This window comes from Dicentrarchus labrax, unplaced genomic scaffold, assembly GCF_905237075.1.
Source record: "Dicentrarchus labrax unplaced genomic scaffold, dlabrax2021, whole genome shotgun sequence".
In the NCBI taxonomy this organism is placed as follows: domain Eukaryota; kingdom Metazoa; phylum Chordata; class Actinopteri; family Moronidae; genus Dicentrarchus; species Dicentrarchus labrax.
The window spans coordinates 15,273,880-15,297,379 of record NW_026136718.1 but is presented as its reverse complement, the minus strand read 5'-3'; the positions used below and the strand labels follow the sequence as shown (position 1 = coordinate 15,297,379).

The 23,500-nt window shown below is 41.2% G+C and overlaps 1 protein-coding gene across 2 annotated transcripts; it reads right to left on the bottom strand.

The window, feature by feature from the left end:
- Window positions 1-4,663: 4,663 nt before the first annotated feature.
- On the bottom strand, window positions 4,664-23,499 carry ccdc50a (coiled-coil domain containing 50a). Of its 2 annotated transcripts, none has more exons than XM_051377638.1 (12): window positions 23,196-23,499; window positions 19,687-19,749; window positions 17,032-17,161; window positions 14,834-14,924; window positions 13,926-14,028; window positions 10,482-11,348; window positions 9,570-9,724; window positions 8,756-8,800; window positions 8,198-8,359; window positions 7,967-8,049; window positions 7,740-7,849; window positions 4,664-7,131 (listed from the first exon to the last, which is right to left on the bottom strand). In XM_051377638.1, the coding sequence occupies exons 1-12, from the start codon at window positions 23,248-23,250 to the stop codon at window positions 7,112-7,114; spliced, it is 1,884 nt and encodes a 627-aa protein (XP_051233598.1). In that variant the 5' UTR covers window positions 23,251-23,499; the 3' UTR covers window positions 4,664-7,111. The 2 variants fall into 2 exon arrangements, with proteins under 2 accessions (XP_051233598.1, XP_051233597.1); XM_051377637.1 differs by having other exon boundaries at window positions 9,549-9,724; window positions 23,196-23,498.
- Window position 23,500: the final 1 nt, after the last annotated feature.

Genomic DNA, 23,500 nt, shown 5'->3' with positions numbered 1-23,500 from the left:
TTATCATAATTCACTGTTAAAATTACTTGGGAAATAGGAAAAGTTTTGACAGTTGGCAGTCTAAGCATGGCTTCCTGCAAGTGTCGCCTAAATAATGCTCGCTATCATCACATAAAAGGAGGAAACAAACATTGGGGAGGAGCTACAGTATGATCTCAGTTCTGGGAATAACTTTGAGTCATTGGAGTTAATTAGAGGGGAGTTAGTAGTAGGGGATGGAATCGAAAGTAGGTTAAAGTCTCGTGCCTTCCTTTAATGTCTCAGTGATTGGGCAGTTTTACACTGCACAAAAACACATACAATTTCTCACAGGGGACAACAGCCAACGCCCGCTAATGCTACAACATAATGAATAAGTCAATAAGCTCCTCAAATACTGACCAAACAAACAAAGCAAAGCTCAAACACTTCATAACTAGCAAAGTGCTGAACATGCACCTTGGAAAATGTGTGAGGAAGATGCCATCTAGTGGCTGGTCAGAGCAGAACAACCAAGGTGTGTCTGTAGACACCCTGAGACACCTGTTACTCTCCTTGACGCTGACTGCAGTGTCTCTGTACTGGTAGTTTATAGTTTTCATCCCAGTGTTTTCTTTACACCTGCTCCATTACTGTTCACATATAACAACTCAGTTATGTACCAACCTGCAGGTTTGAAGCCCAAATCACTTTGAAATCACAAAAAATTTAGCTGTAATCACAGGGCAATTTATATAATTTATATTTGTATAATGTATTAAATCATATTTACATGTGGTGGTGGTCTATTGTTCTTTGCAATACTTATACTGAAATACTAAACTGCTATACAGACACAAAGTCATTTAATAAATGTGAAACCATCAAATACCCAAATGTGGAACTGCTGGCACAGAACCAATTGACTCAGAAAGGCTTTGACTCTCATACATAATATTTTATTTTAAGTTCTTTTAAATATTATAGTTGCATTATTTCATTACCACTCTTACATTGATATCATATGATTAGGCCTTAATTAGGATTAGTGCCACCCAATGGTCATATTGAAAATACAAACTAGGGTAGGCAATCTTCTTAATTACTTTTATGGTAGAAAATAAACTATGTGAGCAGAAGGCACCAAAATAATGATTCATTCTGACAGAGAGAGAGGGATTTCCCTTTAAAGTCAATGCAACATGTAAAGGCTGCCCCTAGTGGATGGAAGATTTTTAAAAAGAGACCACTGTTTTAATCACTCACTGCAATATATCTCCTCCTTAGGACCCTCTAAGGTCAGGAGTGAATGCTGCTGAACACAATGGAGCATACATAATAGATACATAAATAAAAAGGACCCAGAACGTGCTTCTGTCATCTAGAAGCCTATCCAGGCCGATGCATCCAAACAGGCTTATTTTACAGCAGAACATTTTACTTAGGTCATAGGTCAACTCAGGTGTTGACAATGGCTCTAATTTATGAGATATCATGAACAATGCCGGGGCTGTGAAACTGAAGCAGCTAAATGCAATTTAGCCATTGTTAATATTTATTATTTACAGATGTGCTTTTCCTCCTGTTACATGTGACAAAATGTCAGTTGTGAAAAAGGCTTATATTACTAGCACACATGTGCCCACTGTAGATGACCGAAAGTCAAGCAAACTGTTGTACAAAAGTCAATGTAACATTCCTATATTAGTGCTTCATCTTGTAAATGAAACTGTACCAGTCGAACAATATCCTAAAATAAATTCAGTAGTACCTTTTGTGCAAGCTTAAACAAAGCGCCCGAGAATTGCCTTGGCATGCGTACAAGGGTGACTCCCTGCACAGATGGGCCTAGGTGGTGCTAAAAACCAGTCCGATGTCATTCCTGCATCAGGCACAGCAACCTAATGCCTCAGGCCAAACGGTCTGCTTAATTTTTTACACCTCACATGAGAATGTTTGCTTTTGTCCACAAGCCAGCATTCAGGAGCTCCAAAACCTTTCAAATATGACAGACACTCCTCAGCGGCCATGAGAGTGTCTTTCTTCACTTAATGAGGCTCAAACAGGAGGTTTGAGCCAGTGTAAATAAAAGTGTGAATAGATAACATGGCTATTATGCATATGTACACAAATATGAGCAAAATATGATCTCTCATATTTGTTTGATACTATAGTCTGATCTAATAATCTCAAGTGATATGAATTGATTAAATGTATCCTGTGCAGACTCATGTTGGACTAGCTCTCTCCTGCATATGCAAGGTGGATGGATTTGAGTTCCTCTTTTGCGTAAAATCCTCGGTTGTTACTGATTTGGAGAAGACAGTGTGGGTGAAGGTGTTGCAACTCTGCTGATGCAACCCTTTCAGTGTAAGAATAATACCTGACACAGAAAGAGAGTATTAGTGTATAAAGTGATCAGATTAAAAAAGCTAAATGTGGTGTGTTTGAATAACTTGCAGGCTGTATTAGATGGCAGATTCTTTTCATTTTCCTACATACAGAGCTTCCCTCTGTGAAGGGTTGGATCAGTTTAAGGTCTGACAAAATAGTTATCTGACCACCTCTACCGGTTTTTCCTGAAGATGCGCCCCAGGCTTCATCATGCAGGCTGACAGAGAGAGAGAGAGAGAGAGAGAGAGAGAGAGAGAGAGAACATGCAATGCATTGGTTAAAGAAGACTGGAGCTTTTTCCTTTATATCAAAGAGTGTGGAGAACACACATGTTTTTATTTTCTCTCTCAGCAGGATTTACATGTTGATAAAGATCTGGATAGACAGAAACCTCCTGTATGTGGAGTGTAGCTCTCTCTCTCTCTCTCTCTCTCTCTCTCTCTCTAATAAGTGGGTGTGTCTTCATGTCTCAACAGGGCATGCTTCAGTTGATAGACAGCTGCACTCACCTTTTTACCTGCCAGGTGAGACACGAAACAGCATTCAGTCCTCAGAGTTAATTTTCACTCACTCAGTGAACGCAGCAGCTTGTTCATCCTTCGCAGGCCCCTCGAATGATTGGATGACACCGGCCAGGACAGGTGAGTTCAGTTACCTGTAAATACATATTGTTCTGTTTTGTCTGTGCACTTATGCAACACTGTTAACAGGCAGTATTGGTAGTTATGATGGCATATCAACATGTTCATGTTTTTCAATGCAAACACCTGTAGATGATGGCTATATCATAGTGCAGCACACTATGATTATTAAGACAACATATCAAACAAGTTTCAGCCTGAACCTGAATCAATATTTGCTTGCAGTGAGGATCATTGTGTGTATTTTGTGATATATGAGCACTGAAAAAGCATGATCAAACACGTTTTTTACACATTTCTACCCACACACAACTACAGTATATATTGGTGATATACAGAGTAATAATTATGTTTTGTCTCAACAGGATTATTTTACAACATTTCTGTTACCCGCTCAGCTGGAAACTTTGCCTGGGAATTTGTGTGTTCAAAAATTTCAGTCATTGTTTCTGGTCGTGTGTGTAATGTACATCCCAGGCAAAACTGAGGTACCACAATGGAGGTTTGGATGGTATTTGTGTTGGGGGAATATATTTTCAGGCTGAATTGCAAAATTGAACTCTGCTTCTAAAAAATGTCATGTATTTTTTTTTAATATTGCAAACTGTCAATATATGTTAAAGGAGCATTTGGGAATTAGAAGCTGCCAACCAAATGTTAGTAGGCTTCATGTCTAATCAGATATCCAAGCAGAGTCTCATCTGAGGAGCGTTTTAGCAGACAATCTTAAAATTCACCAGACACTAAATCCACAAGGAGTTAAACAGGAATTCTGTCTTAAATCTCCCAACAACAGCAGCAGCCACTTTTCTGGTTATGGAGGTGTAACTTCCAGTAGTTTGGTTGTGACATATCCCACTGAGGGCATGGCAGTGTTGTTACCACATGCAGGCGAAGCATCAGTATGTCAGGTATGTTGGTGAACCAGCTCCACTTAGACGTTCTCAGATGATGGGTGTAACTCTGTACTTCCCTTGACTGTGGCATGATTTATTAAAAATGCTGACAATAAAAGATTAATGCCACTGACAGCAAGCACCCCACACAAGGAAATAACTTCACAATGAAAACTCTGAGTACATGACTGCATCCAAGATAGAGATTAAAGAATTAGCACTGCATCCAAGTATCTGTATGTTGTTTTTCTTTTAAAATAAAATCCCATTTAGGGACAAATGTTACATATCAGTTTATGATTTCAGGGAATATATGCTCTTGTATCTGTTAAAACAAAAATGAACATGTGGGAAAAATGCTTGTACAGCATTGTATTGTCATAATAGTCTTTTAGCTTAAATCATTTATTTAAGCAAACAGCTTGAGATGTACACATACTTCAAACAGGTTTCTTCAAACTCAGTTCCCTTTCATTTGGTATTTCTGAGTTAACTTTGTCCAACAGGTGAGTGACACATTATGTAACATTCAGAACAAATGTGACATGAAACTGGGAGTCAGCCAACACCACCACAATTTAAAATCTAAATGCCCTTTGTTGCTTTTGCTATGCAGATTGTCCTCTGGGCCAAAAGCTAAGCAGGTCAGTTGCTAGAGGGTGAGTTTGGAGCTGAAAAGTTTTTCTTTTTGGGAAACTTAAAACCTGTACTACAGGTATATGGTGACATTCTGACAGTGGCAGAATGGTAAAAAAAAAAGACTTTACAAATTACTTTGGAAGCCTCAAGGTATTTTTTATTAAAATGTTATTTGGGCCGGAGCCTCTCTGTTTCACTAGTTGCACTCCAACGCACCGAGCAGCCTCGTGTTTATGTGGCCTAACTGTGTGACTTAATGAATGAGTCGTATTCATAAACAGTGGAAACGCTGATACAGTTTAATACATTTCGAGATGCTATAGGTAAAAGCAACTTGTTGATTCCTTTTACTTTAAAAAAAAGGTTCTGTTACAGCAAGTGCCAACACATACAGTATGTGTTGATTCATGATTGGTAGATTGCATACAAGCCCTGAATTAAAGAAAATCAAAAAATGTAACACTCAATGTTTGATGTAGACAGCACTTGATTCCAAAGTAATGTCTGATGCACAACATCCACAAATACACAAAGACGCATCCTGATCAGATCAATTTTGTACACGTCCTTTTCCACATGTCCACAAGGTGGTGCTCTCACCAAAGAATAAATTACGAGTCCCACCTTGGTGGGTGTGGTAGCTCTGCTACAACCACTACTAAGCTTTTCCCATTTTGAAGTCCCTGAAACAAATTACATATGGCACAAATTTCATTCTGTCAACAGCAATTAGCACATATTATGATTCAATATTTTCTCTTTTCTTTTCTCAGGATACAAACATCTCACACTTGGGTAAAGAAAACTGCTCTTTTTCTGTTAACAGGGAGGGAAGAGTTTTGGAAGCTGATTTTTAATTTCAGCAACATTTATTATAAAATGAGAACCTTGAAGCAGCACTAAATGTTCACTGGAGTGAATCACTTCTGTGGCCATCACAAACATTTCAGTAAACTCAAAAGATTGAATGTGCTTTTCATTTTCCTTATCATCCTTATTCAATATGAACAGAAATTAACGGATCCTGGAGCAGTAAAAAGACTAAAATAGGTCCCTTGGAGCAGTGATATATATTGTAGGTCAACATTTCAGGCAGTTCCTGTGACTGGTTTCCCTCAATCCTGACTTCTATTGTGGGACTGTTGCCTTTTCTGCAGGCAGGAAGGGATATCTGCCTTTGAGTTTGAGACAAAGAGAAGAGGACTGGAAGGGACGGCAGGACAGCTAGAGGGAATGGAAACTATGGGAACAATCTGGATCAGCAAAATATTGTATAAAAATAAAATGGAAGGCTCCCTTTTTAAACAAAGATAACTAGTGGGAAACAAGATAAAGGGACTTAAGACAGAATCTTGTATTATCCACAATGGGGAACATGATTTGGTAGAACGAGTTAAAAAAAGAAAAATCAGATATGTACATTTAAATATAAAGAACAAATATTCAATCGCACATCGTCTGTGCAGTAAGCACAAGCATAAACACAGACAAGCAATGTACATGCATTTCATTTAGGTACTGGTTCTTTTATGGGCCAGTTTTGGTTTGTAAATGATGAGCTGATATGAAATAGTTGCAGAAAAGTGATATTTTGTACAGTAATACATGAGCTAACGCATATTTTATTCATTCACAAAGAGAAGATTATTGGCTTTTTGTGGCTTTAGCCCTTTCTGACAATAAAGGAGGGAGACATAATTTGATATAGAGCTGAAATGCATGTACACTGTTGTACACTTTCAGTAAGCATGCACATAGAAACAGTGAGTATCATCCATCCACTTTCAGTTTAAGGGTGATGGCGTTAAAAAGTGCCCCTCACAAGCAGAACAAGACACAGCCTACAGCCAATTAAATGTCCATGGATCATCACAAAGCTCCACCTCCTCTGCACTGGAACAAGGTGGTAAACATGTCAAAGCAAAAACTACCAGCATCTTGATAAAGGCTTATTTCTGTTTAGCTTGAATACAGCAACAGAGACGTAACCCTCCAGAGTCATACACTGTGTGGCACATGGGTCGGGCCTGTGCAGAGAGAACAGAACTGCAGCATGGGTGTACAAAGCAGCTGCCATGTTGGTATCTAAGACACTGTAGCAGCCATGTTGGAGCAGACAGGCACGTCCCATGTAGAGTCATGAGGAAATTTGAGATTGCATGGTTATATCCAGCGGAGGCCTTGAGCCCCTGTGATGACACGGTCCACAGATGAACATCAGCACATGACGACGATGGCGGTCGAGGAGCTGGTTCCTCGATTTCAACAGCTAAGAATTAGGGGAGTTTATGTCAAAAAGGCTGATATTTTGGCTTGTCTTGATGTCGAGTCAGTTAAAATAATACAATTTACAAATAAAAAAAAAAAAAAAAAGAGGAAAAGATGAGTGTAGTTCCAACACTCACAGACCCACTTCCTTCACTCTGGGGCCAACTTTGGAGGGTATTAAAAAAAATCCATTGCATCAGATTGTCCCAAGGCTTTTGGTCAACGGAGTGCAAATGGTTGAAAACAAAAAGATAAATTAAAAAAAGAGGACAAAGAAGGACTGACAGCATGTCTGGACATGGTAGAGAGCCTGAGTCACCGCTTGTAATAGGCACCTGGAAAAGATGGAAGAGACCGTCAGAGATCCATCAGCAGCTTGACACATCACATTGTAATTTAAGTTGTATTGTATTGTAGTTGTGGTGTTTTTGCGCTTTCACTTTTTCTTCTTTGAGATCTGGAATTTGTTTTTGCTGATTATTCTTACCACTCTCCTAGTTATGTTAACAAGAACTGTCTCTGCTTTGATATAATACATCACTTCCCTGGTGGCCTGGGGGTTAAGGCACTGACCATCAGCCACAACCATCTCTGGTTTGTTCCCTGTCGCTTACTCTTCCCTCTAATTTCCTGTCATCCCTCAACTGTCAACTCAAGAGTAAGTATATATATGTATGAGCTGAGGAAATTTATTTGCAAGTTTGTAGCTTTTGCTAATTCAAAATCAACACTTCTGCTCCAAAATATGTGCAGTCAGGACAGTCTGGATGCACAGAGCTATAAAAACCACCTCAAAGACTAAAAATCTGACAAGCTAAAGAAAAATAGTAAGCAGTAATGTTAACTATATGCAATGTATCTTCCTTTATGCATCCTTCTTATTAGATAGTACTTTAGGTTTAAGTGTAATAAATACAGCCACTCTGTCACATGGACTTCATACCTTTGTAAGCAGCCTCAGGTCGGGTGGGGGCGCGGGGGGGAACAGGGTGGTCCGAGTAGCCATAACCAGGATTCACATTCTCATAGTCGTGTGCACGAGGCTGAGGAGGTCTGAGACAGTTGGAGAAAAAGAGAAAGAAAATTTAAGAAAAGACATTTCTGAGGTTTCTACTTCTTGACTGACTAGAAATATTTGGTCTGAAGAGTTAGTCTTGCAGAGTCTTGTACCTGGCAGGCTTGTTGTGGTTCCTCTGCCTCTGGTATTCATGCTCATCTCGTGTTCTGGGCCGGACAACTTCCTCTGAATTTGGCTGGAAACCAAGAAAGATTATGGTTCCTATAATTACGGTTCTAGTACCACAGTGGAAATACACACATATGTAAAATAAAGTCATAGGCTGCAAAAATATTTCACCCCGAAGCACACATTTAAAAATGAGTACGGTTGCGGAAAATTACCCTGTAGTCTCCCTCTTGCCGCCTCCTTTCCATTGCCATCCTCTCCAAGGCCAACCTCTCCTTCTCTCGCTCCTTCTCTTTCTCCCGCTCTCTCTCATTCTCCCGCTCACGATTCTTCCTGTACTCCTTTTTCTCTTGTTCCATGAGCAGTCGGGCGATTTCCTGCCGGGGCAAGACATCAGACACATCCATATCAAAAGAAAAAAACCTCCATATCCAATGTGATGCAATGTGTGGGCGACACCTCCATTGTGTTTCATGTAAATACAAATTTGTGTTATATACAGTATATCCCTAGTGTGCTGGAACTGTCGTATTCTAAAAACACCCTATTCATAGCTATATAGGTTTTTAAGAACATTAAATGAGTATAATGTCACTGGTACAGTAGTTTATAACTTCTTACATAATCTTGGTCAAGAATATGGTTTAGACATGGCTTTATATACTCATGGTTATATGACAATAAAGCTGATTCAATTGGCTGAGCTCAGGAAATGAAAGGACATAAAAAGAGGACAGACATAAGAAAAGTTTCCAGACTTCATGTCCACTCACCTCATCCTGTGCCACTTGGGCTGCGCGCACATGCATCTTGCTTGCCTGAAACCAGAAAACAATCAAAAAGTCACATTTTCCCCCAGAGTGGAACACATTGTTCCAACATTATATAACATAGGAAATGGCTGAGATTGAGGCCTTTCAGTATGTTTTTTTGGGACACACAGACTTCAAGGCATTTACAGCAGAGACGTATATTGCTTTATCACACTGTTATTCCAGTGCTTCTATCATACAGCACTCGCTACAGATGAAGCTGTAGCAATGTTGAGTAGACTTCACACGTACTCGCACTAACCCTTATACATTGCTTTCTTAAAATAAAGCCTCATGTTATTGCAACCAAAAACCTAATTCTATATAAGTCCAATGGTGCAAAGAACTGACACTGTACTTTTTATAAGCCTACTGTCAAGACTTTTGATATCGGATTTATTATAAGCTGAATATCTGACTTTGTATATCTGACTTGACACATCCGAGCACCATCCAGAAGCTGGGTGTTAGTATTCAGAGCTCTTGCTCTTTGTAGCCTTCAATAATACCAAGTTTAAGTGCTTGAGGTTGGTCTTGGCTTACAGTATTTATTACTGCCTGCACTTTTAACATGCACAGTAGCACATTTTGGGATCACTCAGCAGAACGCAGCAGCTTAATGGAGGAAGAGTTGTTAAATGCATAAAACTTTTATTATAAAATATGTTCAACATATTAAACAGTTTGATTTGATTTTAAGCATGCACAATAAAATGTTCACCTTTTATTTGAAGAAATTAATAAAAACTAATACTTCTCTGGTGTGCTCCCTCACTTTGATTTCCTCCTCTTGCAGTTTCCTGGCCACCTCCATGTCCTTCAGCTCCTGCTCACGGAGATCGAGCTTGGTCAGCCCCTTGGTGGCCTCCCTCAGCCCGTACTCCGTTTCTGCTACTACTACTGCTCCACTCCCTTTGTGCACAATACGACCTGCAGATGTCGGCACATTATAGTAACAACAGATTAGGGCCGCAACCAATGATGATTTTCGGGTTTCAATTATTTTGTGTTTCAGACCTGAGGAAATTGTATGTATGTATGTATACATACATTAAAAAAAACAAAAAAACAACACACAATTTCCCAGAGCCCAGGGCTATGTATTCAAATTGCTTTTTTGGTCTGATTTCTTTTGGCATTCATCTTCATAATTAGCAAAATGAAAAATTAAAATGAGCTAAATCATTTTTGAGTAATAGACTAATTGTTTCAGCACTAGAACAGACAAAATCATATCTGGATTAAAGCCACAAGGCACCTAAAAGGGCTGCAGTGCATCGCCGCTGGTATTTATCCCTGTGTTTTGTTTAATGCCTTCCACAGCTTCGGGATAAGATAATACAACTGGCTAACCAGCCCTGCAGCCCCTTGTGAATGCCACATTTGAACATCAAAATCCATTAAGCTATTCTATAACAAAATCACAGCACACATTTCACTCTCAGTGTAACAGGCAAGGCAAGAATGAGCGAACCCCACAGCACAACAAACCATCAGAATCACATCAGTCATCAGTAATTACTGTAAAATGATCATCGTCCTCATGAGAACAGAGAAAATTAAAGTCTTCATTAGTGATTGCATTGTTAGATCAACCCACCACCTGAGATTGCCACAGCTAAAAAAGCCACTCCAGCACACCACACAAACACCCCTGCAGCACCCAGAGGGGAGCTCAGGGTGGTACCTGTCTCTTCGTTGGGGTGAGTATGACTGCGTTCCCTGCCGGGGACCTTCCCCCTGTCGGGTGAGAACTCTTTGATGTTCCCTCTCCCTTCGTCGCTCCTGAACTCCTCAAACACCTCTTCGGGGCCTGACTGGATACGCTGCCGGCCCCTGGCCCTCCTCTCCCTCTCACCATCATCCCCTTCCTCCTCCCAAGACGCCCTGCCCTCCCTTGGCCAGTCCCTGCTGTGGCCTGGCTCCCCTTCAAGTCCCCTCTCCCTGCTCCTGGTTCTGGCTCGTTGTCTATCTCCGTCTTTCTGTCTGCGTCTGTCCCCGCTCTGTCCTCTATCTCTGGATCTTTCCCTGTCTCTTCCTCCTGCTCTCGCCCTCCTGAGGTCGTGCTCCCTGTCTCTCCTCTGGTCTTTTCCCATGTGCCTTTCCCACTCATGCTGCCTGTCCCTTTGTCTTTCCCTGGCCTTATCTCTCTCTGCAGGACTCTGTGGGGGAGGTGGTCTGGCTGGTCTCTCTTTCCTCCTCACCACTTTCTCTGCATCCTCTGTCTCTGGACCCCTGGCTCTGCCAGTCTCTGTGGGTTCATAAAATGGGTATCTGTCCCCGTGTTTCCCCCTGGAGGGCAGCAGGTGCTCTGGGTATGGATCTGCAGGTCTACTTCGCCCTCCTTCTGCCACTAGGTAATGCTCGGGGTATCTGGAGCGACTGTGGGGTGCTACTGGGTCCTGTTTTGGGTACCTGCTCCTTTTGGGCTCTATTGAGTTATAATCTGGGGAGTTATCACGATGTGAGCTCACTGGAGCATATGCATCATATCGGCCTGGGGACGTCGATTTGTGACGGGTGTGTTTGTCCAAGTCAAGGGGTCTTCTTGCAGCTGAACAGGGCAGAGATGAAGGAGCGAGGGTGGAAGGAGGGCAGCATGGAGAGAATGATGAAGATGATGGTTGATGAGAACATGGAAACGTGAAAAATGACACAGGAAATACATAAGCTGAGGTGGTTAGTAAGCACCGAGTTAGGCAGCACCTAACCTAGAATGATGGTAAAAAAGACAGATGTAAAGTGTCGGTGTTAGTTGCACCCAATATGTCCAGAGATGTGCTCATTACCGTGGGGAAATTAAAATGAAGTCCCAACAAATGTTTTGAGATGGTAATATTAATATAGAACAGCCGGTATAGCATATAATACTGTGTGTTGTTTGATGATTGACTCAAATGGAATTGAACGTGAGACTGAGCACAATATGTTCTTCTCTAAGAACAGTCCTGCTGGGAGTTGGCCTGTGACTGACAAGTTTGAATGAAAACAAATGAGTTGAAAAGCACATTGAGGAAGCACACAGCAGAGGCCTGGACCTGTGCAGAGTCAGCTCAATGGAATTCAGTTATCTAACCGGCTGCTTAATGTCTCAACTTTTGAAAAAGGGGGCAGGTACATAGACAGTTTACCTGGTACCTGCTCAGAGTGACTGGGCTATTCTAAGGGTTTGCTTTCTTCTGCCCCATCTCACTTTTAAATACACGTTCCCATCTTTCCTATACTCGTAACACTCTCTCACATTCTCACAGGCGTGTATCTGTCAAGCGGAGACAGATTCTGCCCCCACGCTGGCTCGTGTGCAACTGTAATCCATTGGATTAAGACAAACACAGCCAGCAGCCTCTCATTTCCTAAGAGGTGCGGCCAATTACATGACCTGATGAAAAGCAATGAGAGCATACAAAAAGCTGTGTGTGTGTACAGATGTATAAAAGAGTATATAAAACACAACACTCTAAGAATATCCACATATAAGCACAAGATGATGACAGTTTTTAACTTTAAAGAACTAAACACCTTTATGCACAGTTTCAGTCTTGTAACCTGCATATCACACATCTGGTTACTCACTGTGAAACCTGTCCCTTACAGCGATAGCTGCAGGCTAAACAAAGGTACTCAATCTTTGTTCTACTTTGTGTACATTCACACTGCCACAGTTGTATGCATACACATACAGTCAGCAGGGACACTGTAGGTGAGTGGTTATGTAACTTGCGAGGCAACACTGCAAACATAGTGAACCTGGCAGTGGCACAAATATTCTACTATAAAGAGAGCAGGGCAGAGTGGCACAGTTGCCATGGATGTACTGTAGGTAGGCCTGCCATGTGTGACATCTTTAGAAAGAGGTAATGTACCGGGTCAGCTGGTGATCCATACAGACACAACAGGACAGGTAGACTGTCAGCTAAAGACACTTAGGCCCGTTTGTGTCACAGTATAGACACTGTATTCTCTAAACTCTGCCTCCACAGCAGCTCTTCTGTTCACAATTGTCCCCCTCCCTCTGTGCTGTTTTGCATCAGCTGTTTCACTTAACATACGTCCACAAAGCATAAAAGGAGTGGAATAACCTAAAACTCCTCTTGTAAGCAGACAATATTAACCTTGGCTGTGAAAGTAAATAGTATTGTGTCTCTGGAATATATGTGCATTTCAGAGGATATAAAAAGGTGCTGGGAACAAACAAAGCAGAGGAAATCGATAGTTTTGTGTTACACACAAAATAATTATTTTCATTCAGACTTGGCCACATTACTATGAGATAGATGGTACATTTCAGCGGCAGCAACATTTCTCATGCTGACAAACTGATATCCCTTTACTATATGTCACTATGCTATTGAGCCAGCATGACGCAGAATGCAGGATTGACCCTGATCTTGAGGTGAATCTTCTGCACAGTTTACTTGACATGTGGCAACCGTTCACAAACAAGCCAAATGAAGATTCAAATGAGTTTCTGTTTCAGTAGAAAATGAACAGACCTCCAGTGGGATGAATCATGCAGTATGGTGATGCGTGGTGTGCTTGAAAGGAACGATTCCAATATGTGACACTGATAGAGCTCAACAGTATGTTACAAAAGCATAACAAATACAGGTTTCTGAACAAAAGAGGTTTTACGTAGGTATGTGGCCTCACTTGTTTTTTCCCAATGCCTTCATTGACCACTAACTGGAGATTCATTTAACATCTGAGGTAAACACTGATATCAAAGCACGTTTAAGATGCATCTTCAAAACTGGAGCACTGTTAAACCCATTTACAGTGGTGTTTGCTCTTGAATGGGAGTGAAATGACAAATTATTTCTCTGTAGGAACATGTAAGCCTCCCTTCAAGGTTAATTATGGGCTTATAAGCATTCCAAAATCTTTGCCTTGTGTCAGCAACAATCTCCAGCGCTGTGCAGCATCAAAAGCACACCCTCACACATCTAGAGCTGGTAAGAAAATCCCAGTCCACAGAAGAGGAAGCATATCTTCTCTCATGTCCTCACTCACACTCACACTCACACTCACACTCACACTCACAAGCTCATACGGGCAACAAACACATGGAGAGAGAGATAAACAAACACAAGAACAGCTAGATATTAACATGAGACAGTGGCGCTCTCCCCACCTCCGTGATCCTCAAAGTACTCCTCCTCAAAGTTTGCTTCCAGCTGCTTCTGTCTTCTCCTTTCCTCTTTCATCTCCTTCTCCTGCAGCTTACGAGCTATGGCCTACAAACAAACAAGGCCACAGTAAACATGTCATCCCACATGAATATGAAAAAGGCTCTCTGTTTGGGCCAATATGTAACAAATATGATGAAACCCATCAATGCTGGGGTAAATATTCTTACCAAAGTTATGAAAATTGGCATTTTGTGGGTTGAAAATGGCTACAGACATGCCCTGTATTGTTTTAAATCACTCTGAACCTTGCAAGGCCAATGCTGACATAGAGTTGGCCGCTTTGAGTGGAAGTCTGTGAAATGGCTGTGCTCCATGTCGAGGCCACACCCCTCAAAGTCACTGTCCTTTGCAGCTCTCGGATGCATTATTTAAATTTGCTGAGAGGAAGTTAACTACCAGAACTGAAGGGTGTAGTTACACTTTAAGATAAAGAAAAAATAATCAGTGACATCTGAGATATTTTGAAAGATCTACTAGCAATTAACCTCAACCGTTGCCCTTTGCGGAGGGAACACGGATACTGATATCTGAAATCATTATCAACAATATCATGGAATTTATGAACATCCTCATACTGTAGCATCAGCATCATATACTTAAATCTCTGCTCTTTGTGTAATGCAGAAACATTGTGAATACATTATGAATTTGAAAAAAATAAATACAGGTCAGGTCACTATGGCTGTCATTCCGTGATTACAATGGGAAAGCACAAACATGATTGTTCATGATTCTAGTGGAATGACCCACCCATTACAGTACACTGACACTAGAAGTCAAGTCATTGACGGGTCGATGTAACTGACATTACGCCTGTGTGTGGGTGCGTGCGTGCGTGCGTGCATCTTACCGCATCCTTCTCTTCCTGCTGTCGCTGCTGTTCTGCCTGTCGGACCAGTTCTTCCTGAATCTCCTGGGCGATCTCATTATCTTGGCGCTCACTGAGGTCCACACAGGTTGATGTGTGTTCATGGATATATGTGGAGGGGTTTGGAGAACATTAAAACATGAATTAAAGATATACAACAGTTAATAGCTTCAGGATTGTGACAAAATCTCTAGCAATGTTTAATCAGTAATGTTTGTAATCATATAAGTAAGGATGTGGATGATGATGATGGCTAAGACAGTGTCAGACCAGTGTTTAGAGATTAAAAATATTTTTGTTATTTCTACACATGTATGTCTCATACACATATGTCTCATACATATGTTAAATACTTCAATGTCTCCCGTTTTGAGCACTTCCTCCTGATGTTTCTGTTGGATTTCTTCTGACCCTCAATACTTTTTTCCCCCTCATTCTCCTTGATACATTTTACCCCAACTTGCCATGAAGTATTCCAGCCTTAATTCATACTGGATTAATATTGCAGACTTAGAAAGGAAAATGAAAACACTCTATTATACTGTATTGCGTTACACCAGAGAAACACAAGGCAGTGAAGTTATTATCTAACATGTAGTGAGCGGGAATGTGCTTGCTTCAGGCAGGAGCATTAATATTTTTGCCTGTTGTGATGTCGATCTCAACAGCTCGCTTTGGCTCACTCACGTCTTTAAACGGCATGGTTTTGACAACAACACCATCTGCCTGGAGGGCTGGTATGCAAAGATCATTTTTTTTGTTTGTGTGTGTAGACACACATGAGTGTAATGCTTTACTTAAAAAGACACAGCATCAGCGTAACTACCTTGCACTGTAACTGCATTTGACCTGAGCAGCTGACAGCTAAGGAGGACTTAAGCTGTCAAAGGTAAATAGACTATCGGGCCTTAGAGTGCCTTGATAGGTCTGTACTAAGAAACAAATGACGCTGCACTCCCCTGTGTGTGTGTGTGTGTGTGTGTGTGTGTGTGTGTGTTTAGTCAAATGTCTCAGAGTGGGTGTATATGAAGTGGCATTGGCAACACAAGGTGGATGGCAGTGTGAGCTCCCAGCATGACAAGCAGCACTGGCCTGCCTGCATAGATGGTGGAGCATCTGGTCTCCCCCCGGGGGTGCAATCCCACTACTGGAGCTTTCTGGCTCTGGGTGTGTTTGAAACGGTCACTAAACTGTGAGTCAGCAGTTTTATTTTAATAAAGATTTCGGAGCAGAGAGGAGGGCTTATGTTGCAGCTCCTAGTCTGGACTGAACAAGCACACGCATCTATGTTTAGGAGTGGTCACTGCCCACTTTGTGGGGAAGCTGCATAGCTTTGGACGTGAGGCTGGAGCTGACCCAAACCCCTTAAAAAATATAATTATATATCAGGGCTATGGAGATACCACACAGAGACCACAAGAACTGAATGGTCTGCTTGTGTTTTTTCCTCCATGTTTATGATGCTGGTAGCAGTTGCTGTTAGTGAAGACAACATCTATCAAACTGGAGACAGGCCTCATAATCTTCTCTTCTTCAGAGCGGTTTTAAAGCTAGTATATTTTGTGATCTAAGAAAGCCTTTACCTTCTCCACACAGCAATAGTTGCTCTTCATCAGAAAGTCAGTGTAGAAATGTAAAGTCAATTACATCTCATGTATATGAATGTGGGACTCCTCAGTAATCAGAAAAATAGCAAACAATACCAAATCTTTTACTCACTGATCTCTAGCAGACACTGAATGAAAGAGCATTTACAAGCTTATTTTGGTTAATGAATGCGAGACGTGACCTATTAATTTACGGCATTAGGGTTAAACCTACACTAAATCAATTTGGAGTCATCTGTGGCACGAGTGTTGGATCACCTCGCATAAATCTGTCTTAGGTTTTGGGAGTAATTACACTCATCTGAAAAAGATGCTACCAACAAAGCAACAAATACTGTACACAGCTATTATTATAAGTAAGTTATTACTTCTTGTGTTCTTTCGGGGGCCATAGCTTTCAAGTAAATAAAATGTATCATTAAATATGAATAAGAAATAAGAATATAAAGAATTGCTCCTCATTATAGGTCGCATTTTTTTTATTTGATTGATTTACATTTTTGAATTTTGCTTTGATATAGACATGTATAAATGGTGCGTGTGTGTGTCTGTCGGTTTGTTAGAGACACCCACAGGTCAACGTGCTGTTTTTGGCTCTGGACTTTGGCCCTCTTATCCTCCTCCTCCTGCAGCTTCTTGGCCACTTGCAGGTCCTTCTGCACCAGACGGCTCTTATTGACGTTGGACGCCAAGTGGCTCTCAACTGTAGACACAAACACATAAGCACTGCTCTTAAAAGTGTGTACACACAAACCAGAGTAGGTCAACTACTGCACTAGCGATGAATTAGAAGAATGATGAGCAGCTGAGCACCGAGGGGTTTAATTACAGATCGACACTTTCTTGATGTGTTCCACTTCTGAGGAGCAATAGTATTGTTTGGATGGTCTGCAGAGAACACTATTAACATCGAGGACGCAGACGCTTCAGTCTCTGGTAATAAACAGAGAGCACTCTTAGTCACTGAGAAATGAATGTTCACAGCTGAGGTGCCGTTCCAAGGTTGTGTGATGGCACGTTGTGAGCCATAACAGATAATAAATCCTGCTTGCTGACGCACTCTCGGCACTAGGTAAGCATGGAGAGCATCACTCACTCCTTAAGCTCTGTTTCACCTGTCTATCGATCTGTTGCCAGCTTTCATGTCAAAAGGACCAAATTACGTTTGGCAATTTACCCGTGAGAGGCCCCATAAAGTTTTTTTGCTTTCTGACCTCATGGGATGGAAAGAGGAAACAGTGAGTCACAACTTGATAAAAAGTCAAGGGGTTGACATTGATTTTTTTAGATGACACTGATCAATTGTTTAAGTGTATGACACCGTACAAAATGGCAAAACTGATGTCACAACCCAAGATAAGGCTATCATTTATCCACTGCCACATTTTTCATTGATTCATCTTTCCAGGCAGGAAAAAAAAAAAAAAAGATTGAAAAAACAAAACAAAAAACATGACCGGACATTGTGACATTAGTTCATTCAACAAACTCAACCTTGAAGAGGTCTCCTGTCATTCAGAAAAAAGAGGCGTTGGGGTGAGAAAGCTAGAACCTTAGACATAGCAGGGATCCATACACTGAAACAGAGAAAACACATTCCAGAAACAAAGACGCCAAGAGCTGACACAGCCATAAAGAACATTTGGATGTTTCAGTGTTCTGCATGCTCAACATTTTGAATGGAAATAAAAGCCAGCTGTAACTCCTCTTCAACTTGAAGTCAATGTGCCAAGAAGCCAATCTGGGAGGGCCATCTGTTGATGTGATCCAGGAAAAAAAAAAAGGGACACTGGCAGGCTACGTCAGCCAGCATTCTCCTCAATGACCCTTGGGTCAAAGGTGAAACAAACACTTGCCAGCTCAAACCAGCTCAGTTAGTGTGGCGACAACAGGAGATGAGCCTTGGCTATAGATCACTGAGGCTCTAAAAGGGTTAATGACAACGCAAGGACACGACAGCCAAAACCCAATTTTACATACAGCTGAAACAGAGACGAATCTGCTCTTAGGGTATGGCTGAATGACATTGCGCCTTCTTTCTTGCAGGGATTGTTGCATAAATTACCCTTTTATGGTGATATAGAGTGACATATTTATGGAAACAGAAAAACAAGCTATTGTTTGAAGAAGTGAAAGTGGTTATGTTTCCACTGTCTACATTCTAAATGCATCCATCCCCCTCAAAACAAAATTTCCTACACAATCTGAAAGCAGTAGCCTCTTTTTGTTGGTTCCTGTCATTTCTGAATGAAAGAGTGCATGTGCAGGATATGATGCGTTGTGGTGGCCATTAGCCACCTGCAGATATTCATTTGTGTCTGATAAAAGGAAGGCCTTGTTATGTCTGGCTTTGTGTTTGTCAGTGCCTCCTGGAAGAAAATGTCCTTTCAAACTAACTCAGCAGAAGGTGGCAGAAGCTCCAATGAGGGGCCAGACGTATTTCTACAAGAAACGTTAAAGCTTTTAACAATGAGATTTCAACAATTTGTCTGAATGCACCTAACTGAAGAATGTGAAAACGATGCCAGGTAATTACAGATGAATGAGCTCACATAAAAGCACCAGCAAATCTAACAAGGCATGCAGGGACAAACACATAGCACACACACACACACACACTACAGACAAAATGATGCTTTCGCCTGAGTCAGAGACACGAATTAATGTGATCTGATCTAATCACATGCACCAGTCCACTGTAGTCTGTCACAGCCCTGCCCTGACACAGTATTGTTGTGGCTTCCTGCATCATTCACACTGTTAACCGTGTGGCTGAAGTAGGGTTTATGTCGGCTTAGTCCAGCTGCAGCCACTGACGATGCGATTTACTCTGTTGGACACATTTTCCAGAATGGCCAAGAGCAGCGTGGTGGAGTCCTTGCTACTCTCTGAAAACATCTTTCATAGTTTGTTCTTTTGCAAAGTAAACATTAAGTGACCTACTGTAGGAATGTAGCAGGGCAGCTTGACAAAAAACAGTCCACAGTGATGTAATCGGCCCGATGCAGAAAACATTACAAGAATAAATGACTTAAGTGTTTAAACAGACTGTCTGGGAAAAGGGAATGGGACCTTTGTGTATGAACGGGATGAACCCATCTAAAGCAGCCGAGCTTGAAAACAGAAAAGCAGCAGACGTCTCTTGTTTGAAATAAGTAGCAGTTATAAGTCTCTTGGGTGGGGAAGGGGGGGCAATTCAAAAACCATAGCCAATTTGTAGTTTCTTACTTTCTTGTTCCTGGAGGTTGTAAGCCAGGCAGTGATCCTCCAGCACAGCAAAGTCTCGGCACACTGAAAAAAAAAAAAAAAGAAAGTCTGAAACTGAAAAAGAACACAGATACATCATTATAGTTTCAACTACGGCCGACTGAAACTCTAGCTGTTAGCTGGTACAAGTCATACTTGAGGCAGTTGAGGTGTTAGATCTAAATCTGACAATCACAGTTTCAGATGCCAAACATCCGGCGCATCAGCCTATACAAATGCTTAAATAGAACAAATATGTAAAAGCTGGCCCACAGGAAGCCAGGTCAAATAGGTTAACCAGAACACACAAGCAGATGATCAAAAAGGTGTCAGCAATTAAACTTTGATTGTAATTTGTGAATTTATTTCAGTGGCTCTACTACTAAACTCTTTTATATGTGTGATGTACAGATTTGCCTTGTGAGCCGAGTGACTACTGGATCAAAAACAAAAGATCTGTTTAACACTATATGCCCAGCTTATTTACAGGATGACACATTTACATATTTCACAAATTAAAAACTGGCCCCAAACAGTTTGAGTGTGATAAAGAGTCGGGCCATCTGGCTTGAGGCTCTGTGTTTTTTTTTGTCCGTAAGACATGAAGTGAAACTTTGAATGAGGAACCACCATTTGCCCTCAGACTGTGAAAACTAAATAAAACATGTTGTGGGAGATTTTGAGACTTATCTCTTTGAGAAAAGTTATTTAGAGGTGAGTGTGGTCTTAAGAAGTGAGAAGTAGTCAAATAGCTGACGAGCTGTGGTTTGAATCGTCCCTCCCCAAGAATTTGTGCAATTTGCAAAGATTAGAGATAAATGTATTTATATTTGTTTTAATTTGGTGATAAATCCTAAATCCTGATGTAGTGAATGAGTAAAATTATCTTATCAAAGCTCCAACCTAAATTGTCAGACAGCGTGAAATCTGAAAATATGATCTTTTGAACAAACCCATTTACTTGTGAGTCACATTTACTGTAACTGAGTTTTTGATGGGACTGACACTGTGTGCATGGCTAAAATCATGACCTCAATTATCTGCATACAGAGTATGATCACAATTTATAGCAAGCAAGATTTCCCTGGGGGAAAAAAAAAATCTATTTTACGGTTTGTTTTCCCATCTTACATGGACATCTTCACAACAAGTCAACAGCAGACTTTCCATTTATGGTTTCAAAAGCAGAGATACGGCCAAAATGCTGTGCATTCTGGAAACAATTGTGCAAACTGCTGTGGGAGGGGAGATTTCCTCATTAAAAAAACCTTGATAGCGTAACCAAATGTGCTTTTCTTCCTTCGTATATTCGGGATCCACCAGCCTTCAAATGCTGACAATTTCCTGTGTAGGAAACAGTAGAAACTAAGACCTTTCTCACAGCCTCAGATAATTATGGATGTGTGTAGCATAGGATGTGTGTACCTTATAGTGTCTACGGTTCAGTCGGCATAAATTTAACTACCCTCAGTTTAGCATGTATCTTGAAATACTGCAGCAGGAAACTTTTTTTCAGCTGCAAAACTTGTGTAAACATCGTTGCATTATATATATATATATATATATATATATATATATATATATATATATATATATAGAAGAAAAACAATGAATCTATGATTTCAGCTTGCAAAAAGCCATACGCCACTCTGCTCAGTGAAGACCAAAATAAAGAATAATTTAACTTACTCAGAGTATTTCTTTTACATACTCTTGTTTTAAGATGAAAGTTGATTCATATCATACACCATATATTATATATTATTCAGTCATATCAATCCTTCCTTTGACACTAATCTTGTATTTAAAGCTCTCCTCCTCCCAGCTTTCATTACACATGCGAGCCAAACTCAATAACCTCTCACATCTGCTCTCACAAAGATTCATCCACATAAAAAATTAATAACCAGCAACAGCCTATGACTATGTGTTTGCATGCATTAGAAATAGCTCTGTGGAAACAATTTTTTTGCCAAAAGTATTGACGAGCACAAAGACGCCTGGGACTCAAATCACTGACGCATGGTCCAGATTGTCTGGTTGTATTAGATGCGAGTTACTGGGTGAATGGTTGGGTTTAAACAGATGCTGTGAAGAAGAGGGCGAGACCTCCACAAAGCCCCCCTTAGTGTCTCAGAACAGTATGGGATTTGATTAACATTTCACAACCATATGCTTAATCTTCTTAGCCAAGAAACCTGAGATTATCTCTGGCTGGTATAGCTGTGTACAAGAGTGGTTTTAACTACTGTAACGATTTAGGTTTGTGTAACAGTAGCTTTTAAAAGCTTCCAAGATCGCGAGTATCTAACTAGGTCTAGTTTTCAAACCACCACCAAGCAACAAGTGACAAAAGAATTACAGCTGCAAGCTCTGGTTCATTTGATGGCTTTGAACTGGAAATAGAATAGTTCATTTGAGAGTTACTGTACTACTAGACAGCTCACAATATTCACTGTCTCCCCAACACATGAGGGATGAGGCTGAAACTTTTCCAGCAGCTTTCTCTGTCTTTCCCTCCCTCTGCAGACTAGCCAAGCAGTGGCAATGCACGTTCCCTCTCTCTCTGACCAGAATAACAAGCATCCTGCTGAGCAGCTGCTTCACACCAACAGGACGGGGTCCACTCCTTCCAACCAGCACAGCATCCCATTCAAAAACCTGCCCCAGTGTAAAAGCCACACTCTCCACCTGCTTTTTTTTTTTTACCTTCAAGTCAGTAACTGTAGTAGACCAGGTTTTGAGTGTGTATAAAAGTTATGTGGTGGGGGGTGGGGGGTGGGTGTTGGTTTCTTGCTGGTCACACAGAGTCTTTGAGGATAATGTGTCAAAGCAGTAACATATATTACAGCCAAAAGCAAAGTGCAACTGGATACGTCAGATGTGAAAATCAAAAAGGAAGAGGCCAAAGGTGTCTTTCAGTCCACCGTCCATGCTGCTTTCATCACAAAAACAAACGCATCTTATACTCAAGAGCTCTGGTTGAACTACAAAGTTCACAGCAGGCAAACATGTGATCAGACCAATGAATACAAGTTCCCTGACTCCTGCACTGTATTTTCCCATACTGGTGTCGTGCCAGATTGTGTACATCCATTAGGAGTATATGTCCCTTTACCCACAAAGCATTTAACCATAATACAAACACTGTGGGAAATATGAAAGGGGGGGGGCATGGTGTGCCGCCCTCCTTTCTCGGTGCTAAAAATCCCGTTTCGCCTCTAACCTTGAATGGAAACACATTGGGATACAAAATCTGGTCTGTATCCCCCTCTCTGGGTTAAGAAGTCTAATCAGTGCTGCCTACCTGACTCCAGCCTCTTTAAGTCTACTGTGCTAGCGTCAACTAGCAGGCTGAGCTAGCAACCATAACAACCGTGGTGCCTGGAAACACCTGCGGTCACTCGGTTAGCGTTAGCCTCGCTACTGTTACCTAGATACACAGCTAGCTTGCTTCACATACAGCCGGCAAATATGTTTACGGACATTACCCTCTTTCACTCCAGGTAGTTTTTTCTTGTCGATGCTAACGTTACATTCAGCCATGTTGTCACCGATTATAAGTCACAAAAAAAAAAAAAAAAAAACAACCGTTGACGTTGAATTACACTTCCGCGTTTTTCCGAAGGTTAACCGCAGGCTGATTGATCGCCTTTGCTCATAAACCCGATTGATGGTTCAGGTGCTGGACGGCCCTTTTGATTAGTTTCGGTAGCCACCCTCCCTCGATACGTCTCTGCTGTAATTGCCTGGCAGATACTCTGCTGAAGCTGGCGTGTCACGGTTTTTACGAGCG

What these genes read in the sequence shown, in the direction of transcription:
- ccdc50a (XM_051377637.1), bottom strand. Translation starts at nt 23,250, where the DNA reads ATGGCTGAATGTAACGTTAGCATCGACAAGAAAAAACTACCTGGAGTG. An exon ending in GTACTTTGAGGATCACGGAG is followed by an intron (nt 11,349 to 13,925) that starts GTGGGGAGAGCG and finishes TGCCCTGTTCAG; the next exon opens with CTGCAAGAAGACCCCTTGAC. An exon ending in ACCTGAGGCTGCTTACAAAG is followed by an intron (nt 7,132 to 7,739) that starts GTATGAAGTCCA and finishes CATCTTTTCCAG; the next exon opens with GTGCCTATTACAAGCGGTGA.